The sequence below is a fragment of the Oncorhynchus masou genome, chromosome 29, assembly GCF_036934945.1.
Source record: "Oncorhynchus masou masou isolate Uvic2021 chromosome 29, UVic_Omas_1.1, whole genome shotgun sequence".
NCBI lineage: Eukaryota > Metazoa > Chordata > Actinopteri > Salmoniformes > Salmonidae > Oncorhynchus > Oncorhynchus masou.
In genome coordinates, this window is record NC_088240.1 from 18,129,645 (window position 1) to 18,149,769 (window position 20,125).

Consider the following 20,125-nt stretch of genomic DNA (forward strand, 5'->3'; position numbering starts at 1 on the left):
TGTCCTGTCCCGATAAGAATCACCTCCCTCCCGTGCTCATTTTTATGCGCAGAAATCAGAAATAATGTATTATGTTAGTTGCTCGTCTCTCTGTCCCCCGCTCTGCGTGTGAGTAGCCATAGCAACTGCTGCATTGGGCTGCTGCTCATGGTTCACAAGACAGTAAAAAACAAAGGGATCTTTATATACTTGGGAGAGTGCTTCTGTCCAAGGCAGAGGAACTGTCTCGCTTTATGTACACCTCGTTATCTTTATTTGTAAATCCCTCTGCCTGTAAAGAGATCAACAAGACTTCATCTTGAAAAATAAGTCTCACAAACTAAAGAAGTCAGTCCTCTCAAATAAAAGTGCTGAAGGAGTTCTGAAGCTGTTGGATTTTGTTGACATAAATAACTTTCAAGATCAATTGGTTGAAAAGATGTTTGGTCAATACAGAATCAATTTGTATTTAATTCCAAACATTGTGTTTAATAGGTTTGGAGGTCTTCAGTTTTTACTGCAATGTAATTATATTCCTGAAAGATCACCAGCTAAATTGGCTTGGTTTCACCAAGCTTGTTGCTGTAATTGTCCAGAAAATATGTTTCCTGTACAATTGTCCCCCACATAAAGCTCTTTTGTGGAGTAATTCAGACATAATTGTAAGGAATCAGTCATTGTTCTATCCATATAATTCTATGTTGTCCAAATTTGTCGCTATTGATGATATCTGCGTTTTTTGTAAAGAAAAAGGTGAAAATCTGACTCACTTGATCTATGAATGTACATTTGTGTTAGAAATTTGGGAAAACCTTGCAGAATACTTATTTACCATTTTGAACACTACCCATGTTTTTGACATGAAGGATATAGTATAATAGTATGCTACTATTGCAATGATAACAAGACCATTGAAATTATTGTGAATGTTTTTATTTCTTGTTGCCAAAAACTTTATACACAAACAACAATTCCATAATTCCATACCAATATTAAAAGTATTTTTGATTGAATTTAATCATCTTGTTAAGACATTATGAATGAATAACACTTAAGAATAACATTTTCCTAAATCATCAATGAGTGAATACAATTGCACCCAAATTGTATTTATTTATTATTATTATTAATATATATTGTATGTATTTAGTATTTTCATGTTTATACCTGTGTTTAGTTTTGTTAGACGTTTGATGTAGTGATGTAAATTGTTGATCATTTTGTATTATGAATAATAATAAATAAATCAAAAATGTTTTTAAATAACATCCAGGCAGCTCAGCAGATCATTGGGGTTGGCTTATTTTTCTCGTGCTGTGCTTGAAATTGAAGTGAATTGATTCGAATTCTATACATTCTGAGATTTCATGGGTCTATGGTTGAGTAGGTTTACGATCTTTCTTGTATCGGTCGTGTTACTACAGTTACTATTACAGGCTACTACAGATGTAGGATCTTAATTCGAGCCAGTTTGCTACAGCAGGGATTTAATACTGCAAAAAAAGGAAATGTGAAATATTATGTGGATTATAATTAATGTAACATGTTTGTAGGGGTGAATGAAAATCAAGACTGACATTTCAAAGTGGAAATTACAATCTTCAGAAGACTATTAAACTTCAAATACACTACAGGTTTAAAATATCCTGTTTTGCAGGAAATTTCTCCTGCAACAGGGTGATCCTACATATGTACAACACGTCATCCTTCTATCACGATTATAGTGTGTGGGAAAGCCTGCATGTGGATAGGCCATTGGCTGAGAAATCAGTCCGTCTCATGTTGAGAGAGCTCGGCATTTAGCCTTGATACTGTAGACAGCATAACTAATAAACCTGAATTGCTAATACAGTGCTTTTGTTGTATTAAACTTTTGAGGCGTTAATGTCAATTAAACCTAGGTTTAAAAAATATTATTATTGTCATCTTCAACCTAGAGCGTAACCAGGAAGTGAGTGGGAGCGTGGAGTCGAGGGGATCTTTGGTGTGGAGGAGTGCGCTTCTCAGTGAGTGATTCTTGATAAACACTTTCACTTGAAAGTCGCAGCTACAATGTTTTCTTCAAAGTAGTCATGGCCCACGGGAAGTCGCCTTCCAAGACCCGGGGATTATGATATTAGTGGTGTAATGTCTTTGTAAGTAAATCAGTCTTTCATGCTTTATGTTGCGTCTAAAAATAAACTCCGTAGGATAGGCTCGTGCTCTACTCCGTGTATACACAGGATACTTTGTCGTGAAATTCACAGTTTGGATCGCTCACGGCTGCAGTAATAATTGTCACATTTTTTGCAACATTCATTCACTGGTAAAATGCAATGTTTTGGCTATTGCTACGTTTGAGAAGTGGACCATTTTGTGTCACTGCAATCAGTGTTCATGCAAAAGTACCGTAGGCTGCTATACCACCTGCTTGTCTCTTTTCAGAGAACTGTTTCAAACGTTTACACAGAACTTTGGACCCGAGCCTTGGCATAGAAGTGTGTGTGTACGCACATGTGCTTTGTCTTTGTATCTGTGTGTGTGGCAATTGTGTCATAGTCATACCATTGTTATTCTCACAATGGTAGGACCTGGATTACGAGTCCAGATTCCAGTTGCTGTTCTCTCTCTCTCTCTCTCTCTCTCTCTCTCTCTCTCTCTCTCTCTCTCTCTCTCCTGTTATTCAGAACACTAATTTATTTCCTGTCTACATGTAATTTGAATCATATCACAAGGTGGCACACTGACATTTTTCAACATTAATGAAGGCCTAGATAGGGAGAGCACTGAAGGCCAATTAGAGAACCAGTGAAAGTTAAATTACACTCTTTGAGTGACATGTCCCCACAATGTGTTGGTAATGGTACTATGTAATTAAAGTACATTAAACAAAGGCACTAAAAGGGTTGTGATTGGCAGCAGGTCTTGAGCAGACCACCCCCACCAGCCTGGTCTCATAGACTAGACGTAACATAGTAAACTTAAATCCTCAATACCCAAATTAGTATGATATGTTACTTTGGCATGGTTACGTAAGACAGATGGTTACTTAATGTAAAATGTATGGTTGTTCGAGGTGGATGGCTAGGCGTATAATCCGAACGTCTAGCAACTGAAAGGTTACGAGTTCAAATCTCACACAGACAACTTTAGCATTTCAGCTAATAGGCTACTACTTTTTATCTACTTTGAAACTACTTAATATGTTAGCTAAACCTAATCTTAACCCTTTAAGCTAACCCTTCCCCTAACCTTAACTCTTTTAGATAACCCTTACCTAAACCCTTTAACCTAACATATCATACATTTGGCAAATTCATAACACATTTTGCAAATTCGTAACATATAATATGAATTTTAATTTGTAACATATGATACGAAATGGGTATAATGGACATTCACAAATTAATACTTACTGTTAGGTTCTAATTATAATAGTAAGAACTCAAGTTTATTCTTCCCAAAGGATCGAACAGCTGAATCAACGAAAACATATTCACACGAGCACCAGTATTTAACCCTTTCTCCTATGCTGAGTCTCCTACACATCTGTACAGCCAGTGCATCTCTGTTGCTAGACATAAACTCTATCTGTTCTTCCTCACTTCATCTGACCTGACCTCTGCCCCAAAGTGTTCACTCCTCCCCAACTCACAGCTGTCATGGTGACTGGTACCAGACTGTGTCTCTTCTCCTCCCAGAGGATCCCTGATGGCTAACAATAACATATCCTGACATAATGAAACGTTATACATTACCCTCTCTCCCTCAGTGACATGAATAAGTATATTTCCTATTCTCAGAACCCAACGATACCAGACAAAATGTTTGTCTGAATTTGACTGTGTGTACATGTGTGTGTTGTTACAAAACCAATAACTAGCCTATTGATTTTTCTTCTCTCCTTATGGCTAGGGGTTGTAGGCCTAGTTACATGGTACAGTTTACATACACCTGAGCCAAATACATTTAAACTCAGTTTTTTACGATTCCTGACATTTAATCAGAGTACAAATTCCCTGTCTTAGGTCAGTTAGGATCACCACTTTATTTTAAGAATATTAAATGTCAGAATAATAGTAGAGAGAATTATTTATTTCAGCTTTTATTTCTTTCATCACATTCCCAGTGGGTCAGAAGTCTACATACACAATTAGTATTTGGTAGTATTGCCTTTACATTGTTTAACTTGGGTTAAATGTTTCGGATAGCCTTCCACAAGCTTCCTACAATAAGTTGGGTGAATTTTGGCCCATACCTCCTGACAGAGCTGGTGTAGCTGAGTCAGGTTTGTAGGCCTCCTTGCTCGCACACACTTTTTCAGTACTGGCCAAAAATGTTCTATAGGATTGAGGTCAGGGCTTTGTGATGGCCACTTCAATACATTGACTTTGTTGTCCTTAAGCCATTTTACAACAACTTTGGAAGTATGCTTGGCGTCATTGTCCATTTGGAAGACCCATTTGCGACCAAGCTTTAACTTCCTGACTGATGTCTTGAGATATTGCTTCAATATATCCACATAATTTTCCTTCTTCATGATGCCATCTATTTTGTGAAGTGCACCAGTTCCCTCCTGCAGCAAAGCACCTCCACAACATGATCCTGCCACCCCCGTGTTTCACGGTTGTGATGGTGTTCTTCGGCTTGCAAGCCTCCTCCTTTTTCCTCCAAACATAACGAGGGTCATTAAGGCCAAACAGTTCTATTATTGTTTCATCAGACCAGAGAACATTTCTCCAAAAAGTACAATCTTTGTCCCCATGTGCAGTTGCAAACCATAGTCTGGCTTTTTTATGGCGGTTTTGGAGCAGTTGCTTCTTCCTTGCTGAGCGGCCGTTCAGGTTGTGTAGATGTAGGACTCGTTTTACTGTGAATATAGAATATTTTGTACCGGTTTTCTCCAGCATCTCCACAAGGTCCTTTGCTGTAGTTCTGGGATTGATTTGCACTTTTTTATACTTACGTGCTACCATCAGCCATTTGGAAATTTCTCCCAAGGATGAACCAGACTTGTAGAGGTCTACATTTTTTTTCTGAGGTCTTGGCTGATTTCTTTTGATTTCCCCATGATGTCAAGCAAAGAGGCACTGAGTTTGACAGTAGGCTTTGAAATACATCCACAGGTACACCTCCTATTGACTCAAATTATGTCAATTAGCCTATCAGAAGCTTCTAAAGCCATGACATCATTTCTAGAATTTTCACAGATGTTTAAAGGCACAGTCAACTAAATGTATGTAAACTTCTGACCCACTGGAATTGTGATACAGTGAATTATAAGTGAAATAATCTGTCTGTAAACAATTGTTGGAAAAATTACTTGTGACTTGTGTCATGTGTAAATAGCGTTTCAATCGGTGACGTCACTTGCTCTGACCTTGAAGTAGTGGTTCCCCTTGCTCTGCAAGGGCCGCGGCTTTTGTGGAGCGATGGGTAACGATGCTTCGAGGGTGACTGTTGTTGATGTGTGCAGAGGCGCCCGGGTATGGGCGAGGGGACGGTCTAAAGTTATACTGTTACACATGCACATAGTAGATGTCCTAACCGACTTGCCAAAACTATAGTTTGTTAACAAGAAATTTGTCAAGTGGTTAAAAAACTAGTTTTAATGACTCCAACCTACGTGTATGTAAACTTCCAACTTCAACTGTATGTAACCTGATTTGATGTGTGCATAAATGTGGGAAGTAAGTGTGTGTGATCACTAGGTGTTGAATGTGTGCCCAGGAGACAGCCACCTTAACTTAGGTCCAGGGCCAGCTCCGTCTTGACCACTTGGTCAGTCAGTCCAAACAGATGTGTTCAGATGGTGACGAAACATAAATATGCACATAAAGTAAAAATACAAAAAGGCATGCCCAAACTAAAGACCCAATAACAAAGGTATTGTGTGGGACTGGGATTGTGTTGGCTTCAGTAGCTGTCAGCTGTGTATTTTTTTGACAGGGTCAGTGGATGGATTAGTTATCTCCAGTTTGATTGTTAGTTGATTTCAAATGTTCAGTTTTCTTTAGACATTTAGACGTATTGTCAGTCTGTCTGATTTTGATGTGACTTTCAGTTTATTAAATGATTGGTTTTGTGTAATTGTTAATTTGCCCCATCTAATGTGAAGCTGAGGTGTCCCTGTTCTGCATGCTGCAATTAATAGAAATGCATTCTATAGAACTGACAGAGAAGTGCATGTCTGTTCATTCTATTATTATATATAATTCAGAACATTACGTAACAGACATGTAGGACAGACTCTTTCAAGACAGAAACCCATGAACCACCTGTTTAATGCCTGACCTTCTGAGAAGCAGGAGACAATTTTATTTTCCATCATAGATCTAATGACTGCTATATTTAGATAAACCGACTGACCCTTAAATTTGTAAATAAGATCACACCAAAGCTCTTATAATAGAAATGTTGATCTGTTTTGACCTGATAAGACTGTGATGTTTACCTGAAATTGAATATTTGAAAAAAATATTTACTTCAATTACTTAAAAATGATATTCATCTCAAATTGAATAGTCAGTAGTTGGTCTAATTGGAATAGATTGGATAGGATTTATTAGCAGTAGTGTATCAAATCTATTCCATTGTCATTAGTACCATTGCTGAGGGCTCTGTTATAACACCTCCCTCAGGTCAGAATGAGTAAGGAGAACCTCAGCGACTGGCCCCCTTCCCAGACCTCTACAGAGGAGGAAGAGGAGGAGGAAGATGATGGGGAGCCCAAGGTGTGTCAGGTGTGTGGAGATCGGGCTACAGGCTATCACTTCAACGCCATGACATGTGAGGGCTGCAAGGGATTCTTCAGGTAAGTGAAACACACACACACAATAATTCAGTGCTGTGTTAGCATAAACAAGGAAGTGAGTGTTTGAGAACGTTTGTGTTTTACAAATCAAGTGGTTAATACATTGTGGCCAATAGGTTCTCACATGTGAGAGCAGTAGATACATCTCCGGAATTATGTGGAATATAATTAATGGTTGATATAGTTTTCATTTGGGCAAATCTAGTCTGACATTTTAAAGTGGAAATTACAAACTTTTAGAGCTCTTTTAAAGCTGCAATATGTAACTTTTTGGGCGACCTGACAAAATTCACATAGAAATGTGAGTTATAGATCTGTCATTCTCATCAAAAGCAAGTCTAAGATGTTGTTACAATATTTCATTTTTGCACCTTTACTTTTGGTTTTGTACACCAACTTCAAATAGCTCAAAATACAATATTTTGGGTTATGGAAAATATATTTCACAGCGGTTTAGATGGCACAATGATTCTCTACACTATACCTGCTTGTTTTGTCACATAAACTGAAATACTACTAGAATTCTAACAACCGAGAAATGGCGGAGCGATTTCTGCATAGTGCACCTTTAAATCTTCTCTGTGCCTTTGCATTTCCTTGCATTTTCCACATTTGGAGCTGTATACTACTCTGACTCACTCCATATATACTCTCTTTGTTGCTGGTTGACTTGATTGCACTTTGTTGCTGGGCAGTGTTGCTTGTTTGTGACTCTCTCTATGGGCTGGCTATCTGAGCTCTGTATTCTGTATGCTCCAAGTACTCATCAGCGGTAAATAGGCATGTCTATCAGTGGTATCCATTGGCGATGAAGATAAGCAGACGTCAAATTAGCTCATTAAAACACACACACATGTATTTTCTTAAAAAGCATAGTTAAGATAATAGCTAAATCCATGTAATTGTCACACCCTGATCTGTTTCAGCTGTCTTTGTGCTTGTCTCCACCCTCCTCCAGGTGTCGCTCATCTTCCCCATTATCCCCGGTGTATTTACACCTGTGTTCTCTGTTTGTCTGTTGCCAGTTCATTTTGTAAAACCTACCAGAGTTTGTTCCCCTGCGCCTGTTTTCTAGTCCTTCCCGGTTTTGACTGTTCTGCCTGCCCTGACCCTGAGCCTGCCTGCCATTCTATACCTTGCCCCACCTCACTGTATTATTGACCCCTGCCTGCCCTGACCCTGAGACTGCCTGCCGTTCTGGACCTTTTGCACCCTCTCTGGATTACTGACCTCTGCCTGCCTTTGACCTGTCGTTTGCCTGGCCCTGTACTAGAAATAAACGGTTGTTTCTACAACACTGTCTGCATCTGGGTCATACCTGAAACCTGATAGTAATTATGTTTAAATCTGTGGCTGAAACTCACCTCTTCCACATACAGTATAGTATATTTAGTATATTTACAGTATATTTATAGTATGTGTATCATGTGCCTCTGATGTTGTGCCAGGCGTGCCATGAAGCACCCCACTAAGTTCTGCTGCCCGCGGCAGGGTGTCTGTGTCATCACCAAGAACAACCGCCGCCAGTGCCAGGCCTGTCGACTCCACAAATGCCAGTCCATAGGCATGCTGAAAGAGTGTGAGTTCACACACTAACACGAACACACTTATGCCCATACACTGGGTTACCGTTGGCTTTTTAATCTTTCTGTAGTGACATGCAGACCTGGGTTCAAATACGTGTTATTTAAATACTCGTATTCTTTGTATTTGAGTATTTTCAAATAATGCGATGCTGAATCAACTACTTCTACTACAAGTATTTGAACGTATTTTCGAATAATTTCCTATAAATAGGCTGCTATTTGAAAATATTTTCTAAGACGTACTTCCAAATACATTATTTCAAAAAACCCTAGGACCAATCAGACCAGGGTTCAAATGCATGGAGTATTTCAATATTTGTGTTCAAATACATGCCAATACATTCAAGTGTATTTCCATATATACTGTGTGTACACAACACCTTCCTAATATTTTGTCCTCAGTACAGCGTCAATTTGTCGGGCGTGGACTCTACAAGGTGTCGAAAGCATTCCATAGGGATCCTGGCCCATGTTGACTCCAATGATTCCCACAGTTGTGGCAAGTTGGCTCTATGTCCATTTGAGGTGGTGGACCAATCTTTATACACACGGGAAACTGTTGAGCTTGAAAAACCCAGCAGCCTTGAAGTTCTTGACAGAAACCAGTGTGCCTGGCATCTACTACCATACCCTGTTCAAAGGCTTTTACATTTTGTGTCTTGCCCAATCACTCTCTGTATGGCATACATACACAATCCATGTCGCAATTGTCAATCCTTTTATAACCTGTCTCCTCCCCTTCATCTACACTGATTTGATGTGGATTTAACAAGTGACATCAATAAGAGATCTGTAACGATCGTGGTAGGTGGAGGAAGGAAAGGACCAAGGTGGAGCGTGGTACGTGTTCATGATCTTTTAATACACTGAACACTAGAACAAAAGTAACAAACGATACAGTCCTGTTCGGTACAGAGATAGAGACAGAAAACAATCACCCACAACCAAAATGGGAGAACAGGCTACCTAAGTATGGCTCTAAATCAGAGACAACGATAGACAGCTGCTTCTGATTGAGAACCATACCAGGCCAAACACATAGAAAAATAAAACCTAGACCTACAACATAGAATACCCACCCACATCACACCCTAACAAAACTAAAAATAGAAACATACAAAGCAATCTATGGTCAGGGCGTGACAAGATCATAGCTTTCACCTGGATTCACCTGGTCAGTCTATGTCATGGAAAGAGCAGGTGTTCTTCATGTTTTTTATATACTTAGTATTCCAATATATTAAACTTCTTCTTCGAACTTAAAAATTTAGGTAAAAGTAAGTGAAATAGTATTTGAACCCAGGTCTGCCGTGGTGGCAAAGCGTTTGTCTCTGTTGCCATAGTGATCATGTCAAAGGAGGCTGTGGAGAAGAGGAGGAGTCAGATCAGGAGGAACAGGATGGTTGAAGAGCCCCCGGTCCTCTCGCCACAACAGGAAGCTGTCATACAGGAACTGTTCAACGCCCATGAAAAGACCTTCGACATCACCTTTTCCCACTTCCAGTTCAGGGTGTGTGTGTGTGTGTGTGTGTGTGCGTCCGTGCATTTTTGTTTTGTGTCCTGTGTTGCATATTGGGTGGATGATATCTGAGTTTGTGTCTGTTTCAGCCCATCGACAGAGATCTCAACCCCATGTCTGTGTGGAACCAGACTGCCAGTGGGCAAAGTGTAAAACAGACTAGAAGAATGGATAACTTGTCATCATCTTACTCCACATCCACCTCCACCAGCTTCTCCTCTTCCTCCTGTTCTTTAGAGGATGAGGAGAAGGACAGGAGTGATGGAGGGAAGAATACGGTTTTCACCACTCTGCCCGATGTAGCTGACCTTACCACCAACATGGAGGAGAAGGAGGAGGAGAAGAAGGAGGACAGGAGTGATGGAGGGAAGAATACGGTTTTCACCACTCTGCCCGATGTAGCTGACCTTACCACCAACATGGAGGAGAAGGAGGAGGAGAAGAAGGAGGACAGGAGTGATGGGGGGAAGAATACGGTTTTCACCACTCTGCCCCACATAGCTGACCTCACCACCTACATGATCCAAAACATCATCAACTTTGCCAAAGGACTCCCCTCCTTCAGGTGTGTGTGTTTGCATATTTGTGTATGTCCCCCCTTCTCTCTATTGCTCTCTTACCTGTGAGGGTGTGTGTGTGTGGGTGTGTCTGACAGGGCCCTGGCCATAGACGACCAGATCTCTCTGTTGAAGGGGGCCATGTTTGAGATGATGCAGATCCGCTTCAACATGATGTTCAATGTCAAGACGGGCATCTGGGAGTGTGGTCCCCTGACGTACTGCATGGACGACGCCGTCCGGGGTGAGTGAACCTTCATACTACATAGCCAAACCTACATACATAGCATACATAGCCATGCTGAATATGGAGCCCCAAGCGGTAGAATGTCCTACATTGAAGGCCCATTATAAACTTGTCACACAGTTCATGGCTGAGAGGGTTGACTTACTGCAGGTTAATTAGCTGTATGGGGCTCACTATGGGACCTCTCTAACTAGAAGGAGGAGGAGAGGTGGATATGGTGGATATGCAGGTATGAGGAGAATAGGAGGTGGAGGAGAGGGAGGTGTGTCAGCAGGTTTAGTTATCTCTGGTGGGAGTTGGAGGAGAGGGAGAGGGAGGTGTGTCAGCAGGTTTAGTTATCTCTGGTGGGAGTTGGAGGAGAGGGAGAGGGAGGTGTGTCAGCAGGTTTAGTTATCTCTGGTGGGAGTTGGAGGAGAGGGAGAGGGAGGTGTGTCAGCAGGTTTAGTTATCTCTGGTGGGAGTTGGAGGAGAGGGAAAGGGAGGTGGGTCAGCAGGTTTAGTTATCTCTGGTGGGAGTTGGAGGAGAGGGAGAGGGAGGTGTGTCAGCAGGTTTAGTTATCTCTGGTAGAGGTCGACCGATTATGATTTTTCAACGCCAATATCGATTATTGGAGGACCAAAAAAAGCGGAAACCGATTAATCGGCCGATTTATTTGTATTCTTATTTGTAATAATGACAATTACAACAATACTGAATGAACACTTATTTTAACTTAATACAGTATAATGCATCAATAAAATCAATTTTGCCTCAAATAAATAATGAAACATGTTCAATTTGGTTTAAATAATGCAAAAACAAAGTGTTGGAGAAGAAAGTAAAAGTGCAATATGTGCCATGTAAGAAAGCTAACGTTTAGGTTCCTTGCTCAGAACATGAGAACATATGAAAGCTGGTGGTTCCTATTAACACGAGTCTTCAATATTCAGGTAAGACGTTTTAGGTTGTAATTATTATAGGAATTATAGGACTATTTCTCTCTATACGATTTGTATTTCATATACCTTTGACTATTGAATGTTCTTATAGGCACTTTAGTATTGCCAATGTAACAGTATAGCTTCCATCCCTCTCCTCGCTCCTACCTGGGCTCGAAACAGCAACACAACGACAAGAGCCACCATCGAAGCAGCGTTATCCATGCAGAGCAAGGGGAACTACTACTCCAAGTCTTAGAGCGAGTGACGTTTGAAACGCTATTAGCGCGCATCCCGCTAACTAGCTAGCCATTTCACATCGGTTACACCAGCCTAATCTCGGGAGTTGATAGACCTGAAGTCATAAACAGCGCAATACTTGAAGCATTGCGAAGAGCTGCTTGCAAAACGCACGAAAGTGCTGTTTGAATGAATGCTTACGAGTCTGCTGGTGCCTACCACTGCTCAGTCAGACTGCTCTATCAAATCATAGACTTAGTTATAACATAATAACACACAGAAATATGAGCCTTAGGTCATTAATATGATCGAGTCCAGAAACTATCATCTCAAAAACAAAACGTTTATTCTTTCAGTGAAATACGGAATTGTTCCGTATTTTATCTAACGGGTGGCATCCATAAGTCTAAATATTTCTGTTACATTGCACAACCTTCAATGTTATGTCATAATTACGTAAAATTCTGGCAAATTAGTTCGCAACGAGCCAGGCGGCCCAAACTGTTGCATATACCCTGACTCTGAGTGCAATGAACGCAAGAGAAGTGACACAATTTCACCTGGTTAATATTGCCTGCTAACCTGGATTTCTTTTAACTAAATATGCAGGTTTAAAAATATATACTTCTGTGTTTTGATTTTAAGAAAGACATTGATGTTTATGGTTAGGTACAGTCGTGTAACGATTGTGCTTTTTTTCGCAAATGCGCTTTTGTTAAATCATCCCCCGTTTGGCGAAGTTGGCTGTCTTTGTTAGGAAGAAATAGTCTTCACACAGTTCGCAACGAGCCAGGAGGCCCAAACTGCTGCATATACCCTGACTCTGCTGCAAGAGAAGTTACACAATTTCCCTAGTTAAAATAAATTCATATTAGCAGGCAATATTAACTAAATATACAGATTTAAAAATATATACTTGTGTATTGATTTTAAGAAAAGCATTTTTGTTTATGGTTAGGTACACGTTGGAGCAACGACCGTCCTTTTTCGCAAATGCGCACCACATCGATTATATGCAGCGCAGGACACGCTAGATAAACTAGAAATATCATCAACCATGTGTAGTTAACTAGTGATTATGATTGATTGATTGTGATTTATAAGATAAGTTTAATGCAAGCTAGCAACTTACCTTGGCTTCTTACTGCATTCGCGTAACAGGCAGGCTCCTTGTGGAGTGCAAAGTAAGGCAGGTGGCTAGAGCGTTGGACTAGTTAACCGTAAGGTTGCAAGATTGAATCCCAGAGCTGACAAGGTAAAGATCTGTCGTTCTGCCCCTGAACAAGGCAGTTAACCCCCCGTTCCTAGGTCGTCATTGAAAATATGAATGTGTTCTTAACTGACTTGCCTAATTAAATAAAGGTGAAATAGTTGTTTCTTTAAAGACCAAGCACCTGTGGTTGGATCGTTGTCTGTGCACCTCTTGTCTGCACCTGGCAGTAAAATGCATCAAATGTATATCCTCCGTATGCTTTGTGATTGGATTACATTGCCATGTTACAACCACAAGTTCAGATCACATGCCACGTGCAGTAAGGCAGAATGTTGTGGGGTAGAATGATTGGGTCTCACCAGATATAGGCACAAAACTGATCACAAGATGCATATAATTTATTTTTTCAAATAGATTATTATACTTTTATTCTAATAATTCAACACCCTCTAATACAATGCCAGCCATACAACATATTCTAGTATGGAGGTAAAATAGTGATTTAAGTTTACAACCATGTAAAGTATGATTTGCAAATGTCAAATATGAGTTGCACCTGAATAATGAGTTTTGTCATTTATTTTGAGAATTTTCTGCGAATCAAAACTATATTTGCCAATGTCAAATCTGTGTGCTCAGAGTTTTGCCACTAATTTAGCGACTAACTTCTGCCAATAGTTTTGTAGTTGTAAAAAACAATTCTGCGAGCAAGCAGCAGAGAAAAACACAAGCTCTGGTGGACAGGGATTATTCTGACCAATCAGGTGAGGTGTTATCCTTCTTGAAAGTGTTTTCACGTTTCACAGGGTTCCGGTCTGGCTAGCCTGTATCTAGTGGTTCTTACGTTGTGTAACAGAGGAATTAGTCTAGCTATGTACTTGTTATTTGGTTGAGACTAACATTTTAGAAAATAATGATTTGCTTTATGTATATGTGGTGTGTAGTTGGTTGGCTTTGAATGTTAGCAAGCGGAGCTCGCTTCTCAAATTGGCTAATGTTAGCTAGCTTGCTAATAATATTTTGAGAAGAACAGGCGAGCTCCCTGTAGAATCAAGACAAGAGTGGTTAGGGAAGGAGATTAGCTAGATGTGCAGTTGCTTCACCTGTTTGAAGCAGTGCCGAGGCGAGATGAGAGCTAACTGCTGCTGTGGTAAAAAGGTGAGATCTCCAGGGCCATTTAAAAATAAATCTGGCCCTGGACACAACCTTTGGCTTTTTTCAGTCCTCAACAAATCTATTTTGTTTATGGAAGTAATAGCTATCATAGTCCTGTTTTATATGCAGCTACAGAAAAACTATTATATATATATATCATTATTCCTCCTCCACTAAACTTTACAGTTTGCACCATGCATTCAGGCAGGTAGCGTTCTCCCGGCATACAGTTTGTACCTGTACAGAGTCAATGTACGGGGGCACCAGTTACTCGGGGGAATTGAGGTAATATGTACATGTAGGTATAGTTAAAGTGACTATGCATAGATGACAAACAGAGAGTAGCAGCAGCGTAAAAGAGGTTGGCAGGGGGGAGGGACACAATTCAAACAGTCCAGGTTGCCAATGTGCGGGGGCACCGGTTAATCGGGCTGATATATCACACACACACACACACAAAGTAGTAATGCTCTTTACACATTGTAATCTACATCGTGAGGATATAGTAACTGCAGAAGGAAAATCAAATCGCACTTTTGCCTATAAAGTGAACTACTGTTGGCTAAGCCACATTGTGCATTATATCCAGAATATGAATATGTTCATGTGGATCCCAGGATGAACTGTATGTTAATACCAGATGTAATGCTAATGGGGTCAGAGAGACAGACAGTTGCATGACAGAGTTGACATACTGTCTATGAATGCTGCTGTTCGAATCAGAATGTGCCCAAACCCGTTCTTATTACCAACCAGTGTTGTAACTAGATGAAGCTCAAATTGGACTCAGGCATTCAAAAGCTTCTGCTGTGTCTGCTTTCCGTTGAAGTGGATTCAATCCCAATGTCTTGTACTTGAATCAAATTGTTGTCTGTCTACAGTTGTATATCATTAGGCTGACTGGCCCACCCAAGCCACAGTTTACCAGCACTGGTAGTCATTGTTCAATAGAGACTAGTCTCTGAGCTCTACAACTGACGAAGCTACATGGAGCCAGATCGTCACTCACCTGACTAGGAGCCTCATTGCTGCTGATTTTTTATAGCCGTCGCTAATAAAAGCTGGTAATAAGAATATAAGAGCTTTATGTTTTCTTTTCACTAAGCCCTGGGGGACCTTAATGCGCCCCTCCCATTTCAACAGGTGTTGCCCATCTGTTTGTTTATGTCTCTGTGGCTGTGTTTACACAGGCAGCCAAATTCTGATATATTTCCCAATTATTTGCAAAATATCTGATCTAATTGGTCAAAAGAACCATCGTTACATTATAGATAAAATGCTGTGATTAGAGCACCAGCCTTCCTGTTACCGTTGCCATTGATGACCGGCTGGAGGAGCAGCTGTATGATATCTTATGTTTCCCAATCTGGAAAAGTGGTGTCCACTTGAAAGGAAATAATTGGCCAATCAGTGACCCCTTGTAACTGTCAGAGTAAGGATACTGTCAGGATAATGTGATGAAGGTTTCTCATGTAATCAAATAAGTAGTGTCAAGTTAGATATAATCAAGGTAGATGAACAGCCTGGTGAGGTTACACAATGGTCAACTTTCATTCCAGTGTGTTGTGCTCTTATTACTGGATGTTTCTATGGTTCCGTGTAGACTTGTCCTTGACCTAGCTGTTAATGGATGTTGGTATAAAACACTGTTCCCTGTTGTTTTCCCTGTAGGTGAGGGTTATTAGATTTATTTAGTTCCTTTATCACATCACATGACTGTAGACGATCATCATCACCCTGTCTCTCTCTCGTCATCACCCTGTCTCTCTCTCGTCATCACCCTGTCTCTCTCTCCTCATCACCCTGTCTCTCTCTCCTCATCACCCTGTCTCTCTCTCGTCATCACCCTGTCTCTCTCTCCTCATCACCCTGTCTCTCTCTCCTCATCACCCTGTCTCTCTCTCTCCTCATCACCCTGTCTCTCTCTCTCCTCATCACCCTGTCTCTCTCGCCTCTCCCTTTTACCCCATCCCCCACACTTTTCTCTATCTCCTTAGACACAACACTCTCTCAATTCTCTATACCGCATCTCTCTCCTCTATCTTCCCTCTCCCCTCTCTCACTCTCCTCACTCCCACCCATTCCCATATCTTCCTCTCTTTTCCCCTCCCTCCCTCTCTCTCTCTCTCTCTTACTCCCTCCCCTCATCCCCCTATCTCTGTTGTAGCTGGGTTTCAGCGCCACCTGTTGGACCCTCTGATGCGGTTCCACTACACCCTGAGGAACCTACAGCTGCAGGAGGTGGAGTATGTTCTCATGCAGGCCATCTCCCTCTTCTCTCCAGGTAACATTATGCCACACACACACACAGACTCCATACCACGCTCTGACTTTGCTTCATTCTTCCTGCTTTCAATACATTTAAAGGCCCAGTGCTGTCAAAACGTGATATTCATGTGTTTTATATTTCCACACTATAAGATTGGAATAATAATGTGAAATTGTGATAATGATAATGCCCTTATAGTGTAATAGCTGTTTTAAGATAGCCTGAAATGTTCAGCTGGTTTTGGTGGGATGGAGTTTTGACCTGCCTGGTGACAGGCAATAAATTTGTTAATAAACCAATAAGAAAGAGCTTCAAACCTTTCTGCCAATAACAGTTAGTTTTCAGTTTTCCCCTCCCCACTCAGACCACTCCCAGACAGTCCTAGCAAAAGTACTGCTTGATAAATGTCTCTTTACCCAGAAGCTATTTTGTTTATTTTTGACCATTCATTTCAAAACAATTACACTATGGTCCTTAATGGTTACCTATAAATGATTTGATATTGAGATAAAAACAGCTACATTAGACCTTGAATCTGCACTTCTGAAGAAAGACTGTTGAAATTAGTGTTAAATGACTTCGTGAGACAGTGGTAGTTGGCTCCCCAAATGCTTATGTGGTTGAAAATGTTGAGTCCTGATTGGCAGATCGTCCGGGTGTGATCAATCATGGTGTGATTGATAGTCTGCAGGAGAAGCTGGCTATTGCGCTGAAGGTCCACATCGACTCCAAGAGGGCCAAGCCTGAGAAACAGTGAGTCTGTCTAAATATTGAATTTCATTGTCGTAAGGCATGACGTTGGATAATGTGCCTAGGAATACTGTCTTCATAGTGACCTCTTTGGCCCTAAATCACCTGTCTCTCTTGTCCCCCTGTCCCTGTCCTCCCTGTCCCCCCAGCCTGCTGTACCCTAAGATTCTGGCGTGTCTGACGGAGATGAGGACTATGAATGAGGAGTATACCAAACAGGTTCTGCAGATTCAGGACATCCAGCCAGGCAACTCTTTTGACCCACTCATCCTGGAGGTGGTCAGCAAGGACCCCTGAGACAGACACACCAAGACAGGCAGCAGCAGGGATGCCTAAATCACTTTCTGTCAGGTTTCAACATGGACATCTAGGGAGAATCTCAATTACATGCTCCTTGTGTCCTCTCTCCTCGACTCCTTCTCAAAACCCATTGGATGAAAGAGCCAGAGGTCCCTCCCTTCCGACCTTCTCTTCCTATGGTTTTTTGAGAAGGAGGCGAGAAGAAAGGACGCAAGGACTATATAATTGAGAAAAGGACCTAAATCACTTTCAGACAGGTTAATCCACTTTCCTCAGCCCGATATACAGAACGGATGCCTAGATAATTGTGACAGGCTTCAACAGAGACATGTAAAACTGCCTATGGGGTGATTGAATCATTTTCCCTCTCAAGAATGTAGCTTTTATTTTATTTTATTCAAAATATATCAAAAGAGCTATACATAGTTTTTTAACGTGTGCTTGCTTGTATGTTTTTTTCTTTCATCATTCAATTATGCATATTGCCAACGCAAAATGATTGTCAGAGACTCAGACAATTGTGTTTAAAGCACTAATGCAAAATCATCGTATACAGGACTGAACGAGGGGATGTCCCCTATGGTTCTACAGAGGTTTAAGGAGTGATTTTGTTTTCTGTGAAAAACACTCTTTGGCTGCTGTATTTCCTAAAGCTGGTCAAGTGCCTCCTTAAGTGTGAGACAAAATCAATCTTGTACATATCAATTTATCCTCATCACAGACATGTCACAGGTGAAAAGAACAGTGCAATTAGAATCTACATGCGATATACATCATCTTAAATGTATTGTTAACGTTACAAATGATGCAGGTACCTGTATTCTGTGTTTTAGTGTATTTGTGTTTTTGCCTTGTTACGTGAATGTTTGGTTGTTTTTTTCTAGACATGTACAGACATGTGTTTGACTGCGTGAGCGTTGGGTCATGGTTGTCATTGGTGTTTTCTGCCTTAAATATGTATCTTTCTGTGTGCTGTAACACTAGTAGACACACAGGACCTCCATGGCTAGAACTTTATGACCTTTGAACTTTGTTTTGACCTACTAGTCCTATGAGCTCAGGTCTACAATTCCTTAGGCTTTCCTCCTTCTATTAGTGTACGGTCACTCAAAGATTTGGTGTCTGAAATGTATGGATTGAGACAATAGTTTTTCAATGGACGTCATTAGATAATGCAGCCTGGTCTCGTAGACTAACATATTAAAAGCAAATACGGGACACTCAAATGACGATGATTACATTTGGTATGGTTACATAAGACAGATGGATACTTCAGGCAAAAACAAAAGTAGGGTGATTGGTGTATTTCGTAAAAGTCTAGTAACCCAAAGGTTGAGAGTTCGAATCTCATCACGGACAATTTTAGCTAATTATCAACCTTTCAACTACTTACTACTTTTTAGCTACTATGCAACTACTTAGCATGTTAGCTAACCCTTCCCCTATCCCTAATCTTAACCCTTCCCCTAACCCTTTAACCTAACTCATAAACTTAACCCTAACACCTAGCCTAGCTAATATTAGCCAGCTAGCTAATGTTACCTACCTAGAATTCGTAACATATTGTAAAGCATGCAAATTCGCAGCACATTGTACGTTTTTCTAATTTGTAACATATTATACGAAATGGGTGATGGACAACCACAAATGAATACATATCATGCTAAATGGCGTGTCTCAGATTTATGTACAGAATAATAGGAAATACTTTGCGACCAGGTTGGATAATGGACGATAATCTGTAAAAAAAAAAAAAAAAACACACAAGATGTCTGCCTTGCATGTGTATGTAACTCATCCAGAAAACAGTTGAGTAGAATGGTGAATGCATTTGCATTTTCATGTCTCAACTGAAAATCTAACTTTTAAAAGTTCATATTCTGTTAACTCATGCGTCATACCCAAATAATGTTGTTGACTCATCCTATACAAAGCATAAATTGGAGAAAAACTCTTCAAACACCCCACCTCAAACTTGTATCTCAAACAGTGTTTGTTTGAGGTGGTCCTATGTGTCTCAGTCAATAGAGTATGGTGTTTACAAGGGTTGTGGGTTTGATTCCCGCTGGGGCCACCCATATGTAAAATGTATGCACGCATGACCGTAAGTCGCTTTCGATTAAAATGTCTGCTGAATTATTATATTATCAGCAGTCTACTCACATGCACTTTCTGCATGACCGGTCTACGCCCACTCCATTCCAACACAGAAAATATGCTTTTTAACGTAAGTAATTACCATTTTTGGGAAAGAAAACAATTCACTCATTGTAATTAATTATAGGTCATATTTCATAGAAATCTGGAAACACTGGACAGTTATTTTAAGTTCTTTTGTATGTTAAAATAAAAGTTATACATTTAAATTATGTTATGCTGAAGTCCTCTTTTCTATCAAACCCTCAGATAAAGAGGAATCTAAGTTTGACTATAACAGAACCATGTAGAACAGGGCTGGGCAACATACAGCCTATGGGCCGGAGACCATTCAGTCTGTCCCACGGGAGGTTTGAGTCATTTGGAATATTAGTATTTTGGATTAAAAAAAAACATTCCAGGCTACTCTTGAACACCTAAAACTACATAAAAAGTATGTTGA

At 40.4% G+C, this 20,125-nt stretch overlaps 1 protein-coding gene across 3 annotated transcripts; it reads left to right on the forward strand.

The window, feature by feature from the left end:
- Window positions 1–1,734: 1,734 nt before the first annotated feature.
- On the forward strand, window positions 1,735–19,892 carry nr1i2 (nuclear receptor subfamily 1, group I, member 2). 3 transcript variants are annotated; one of them, XM_064944163.1, is made up of 9 exons: window positions 1,735–2,114; window positions 6,600–6,772; window positions 8,221–8,351; window positions 9,702–9,868; window positions 9,967–10,442; window positions 10,533–10,678; window positions 16,375–16,491; window positions 17,124–17,229; window positions 17,376–19,892. In XM_064944163.1, exons 2-9 carry the CDS (start codon window positions 6,606–6,608, stop codon window positions 17,521–17,523), a joined length of 1,458 nt encoding a protein of 485 aa, XP_064800235.1. In that variant the 5' UTR covers window positions 1,735–2,114; window positions 6,600–6,605; the 3' UTR covers window positions 17,524–19,892. The 3 variants fall into 3 exon arrangements, with proteins under 3 accessions (XP_064800235.1, XP_064800236.1, XP_064800237.1); XM_064944164.1 differs by having other exon boundaries at window positions 1,735–1,985; XM_064944165.1 differs by lacking the exons at window positions 17,124–17,229; window positions 17,376–19,892 and having other exon boundaries at window positions 16,205–16,485.
- The last annotated feature ends 233 nt before the right edge of the window (window positions 19,893–20,125 follow it).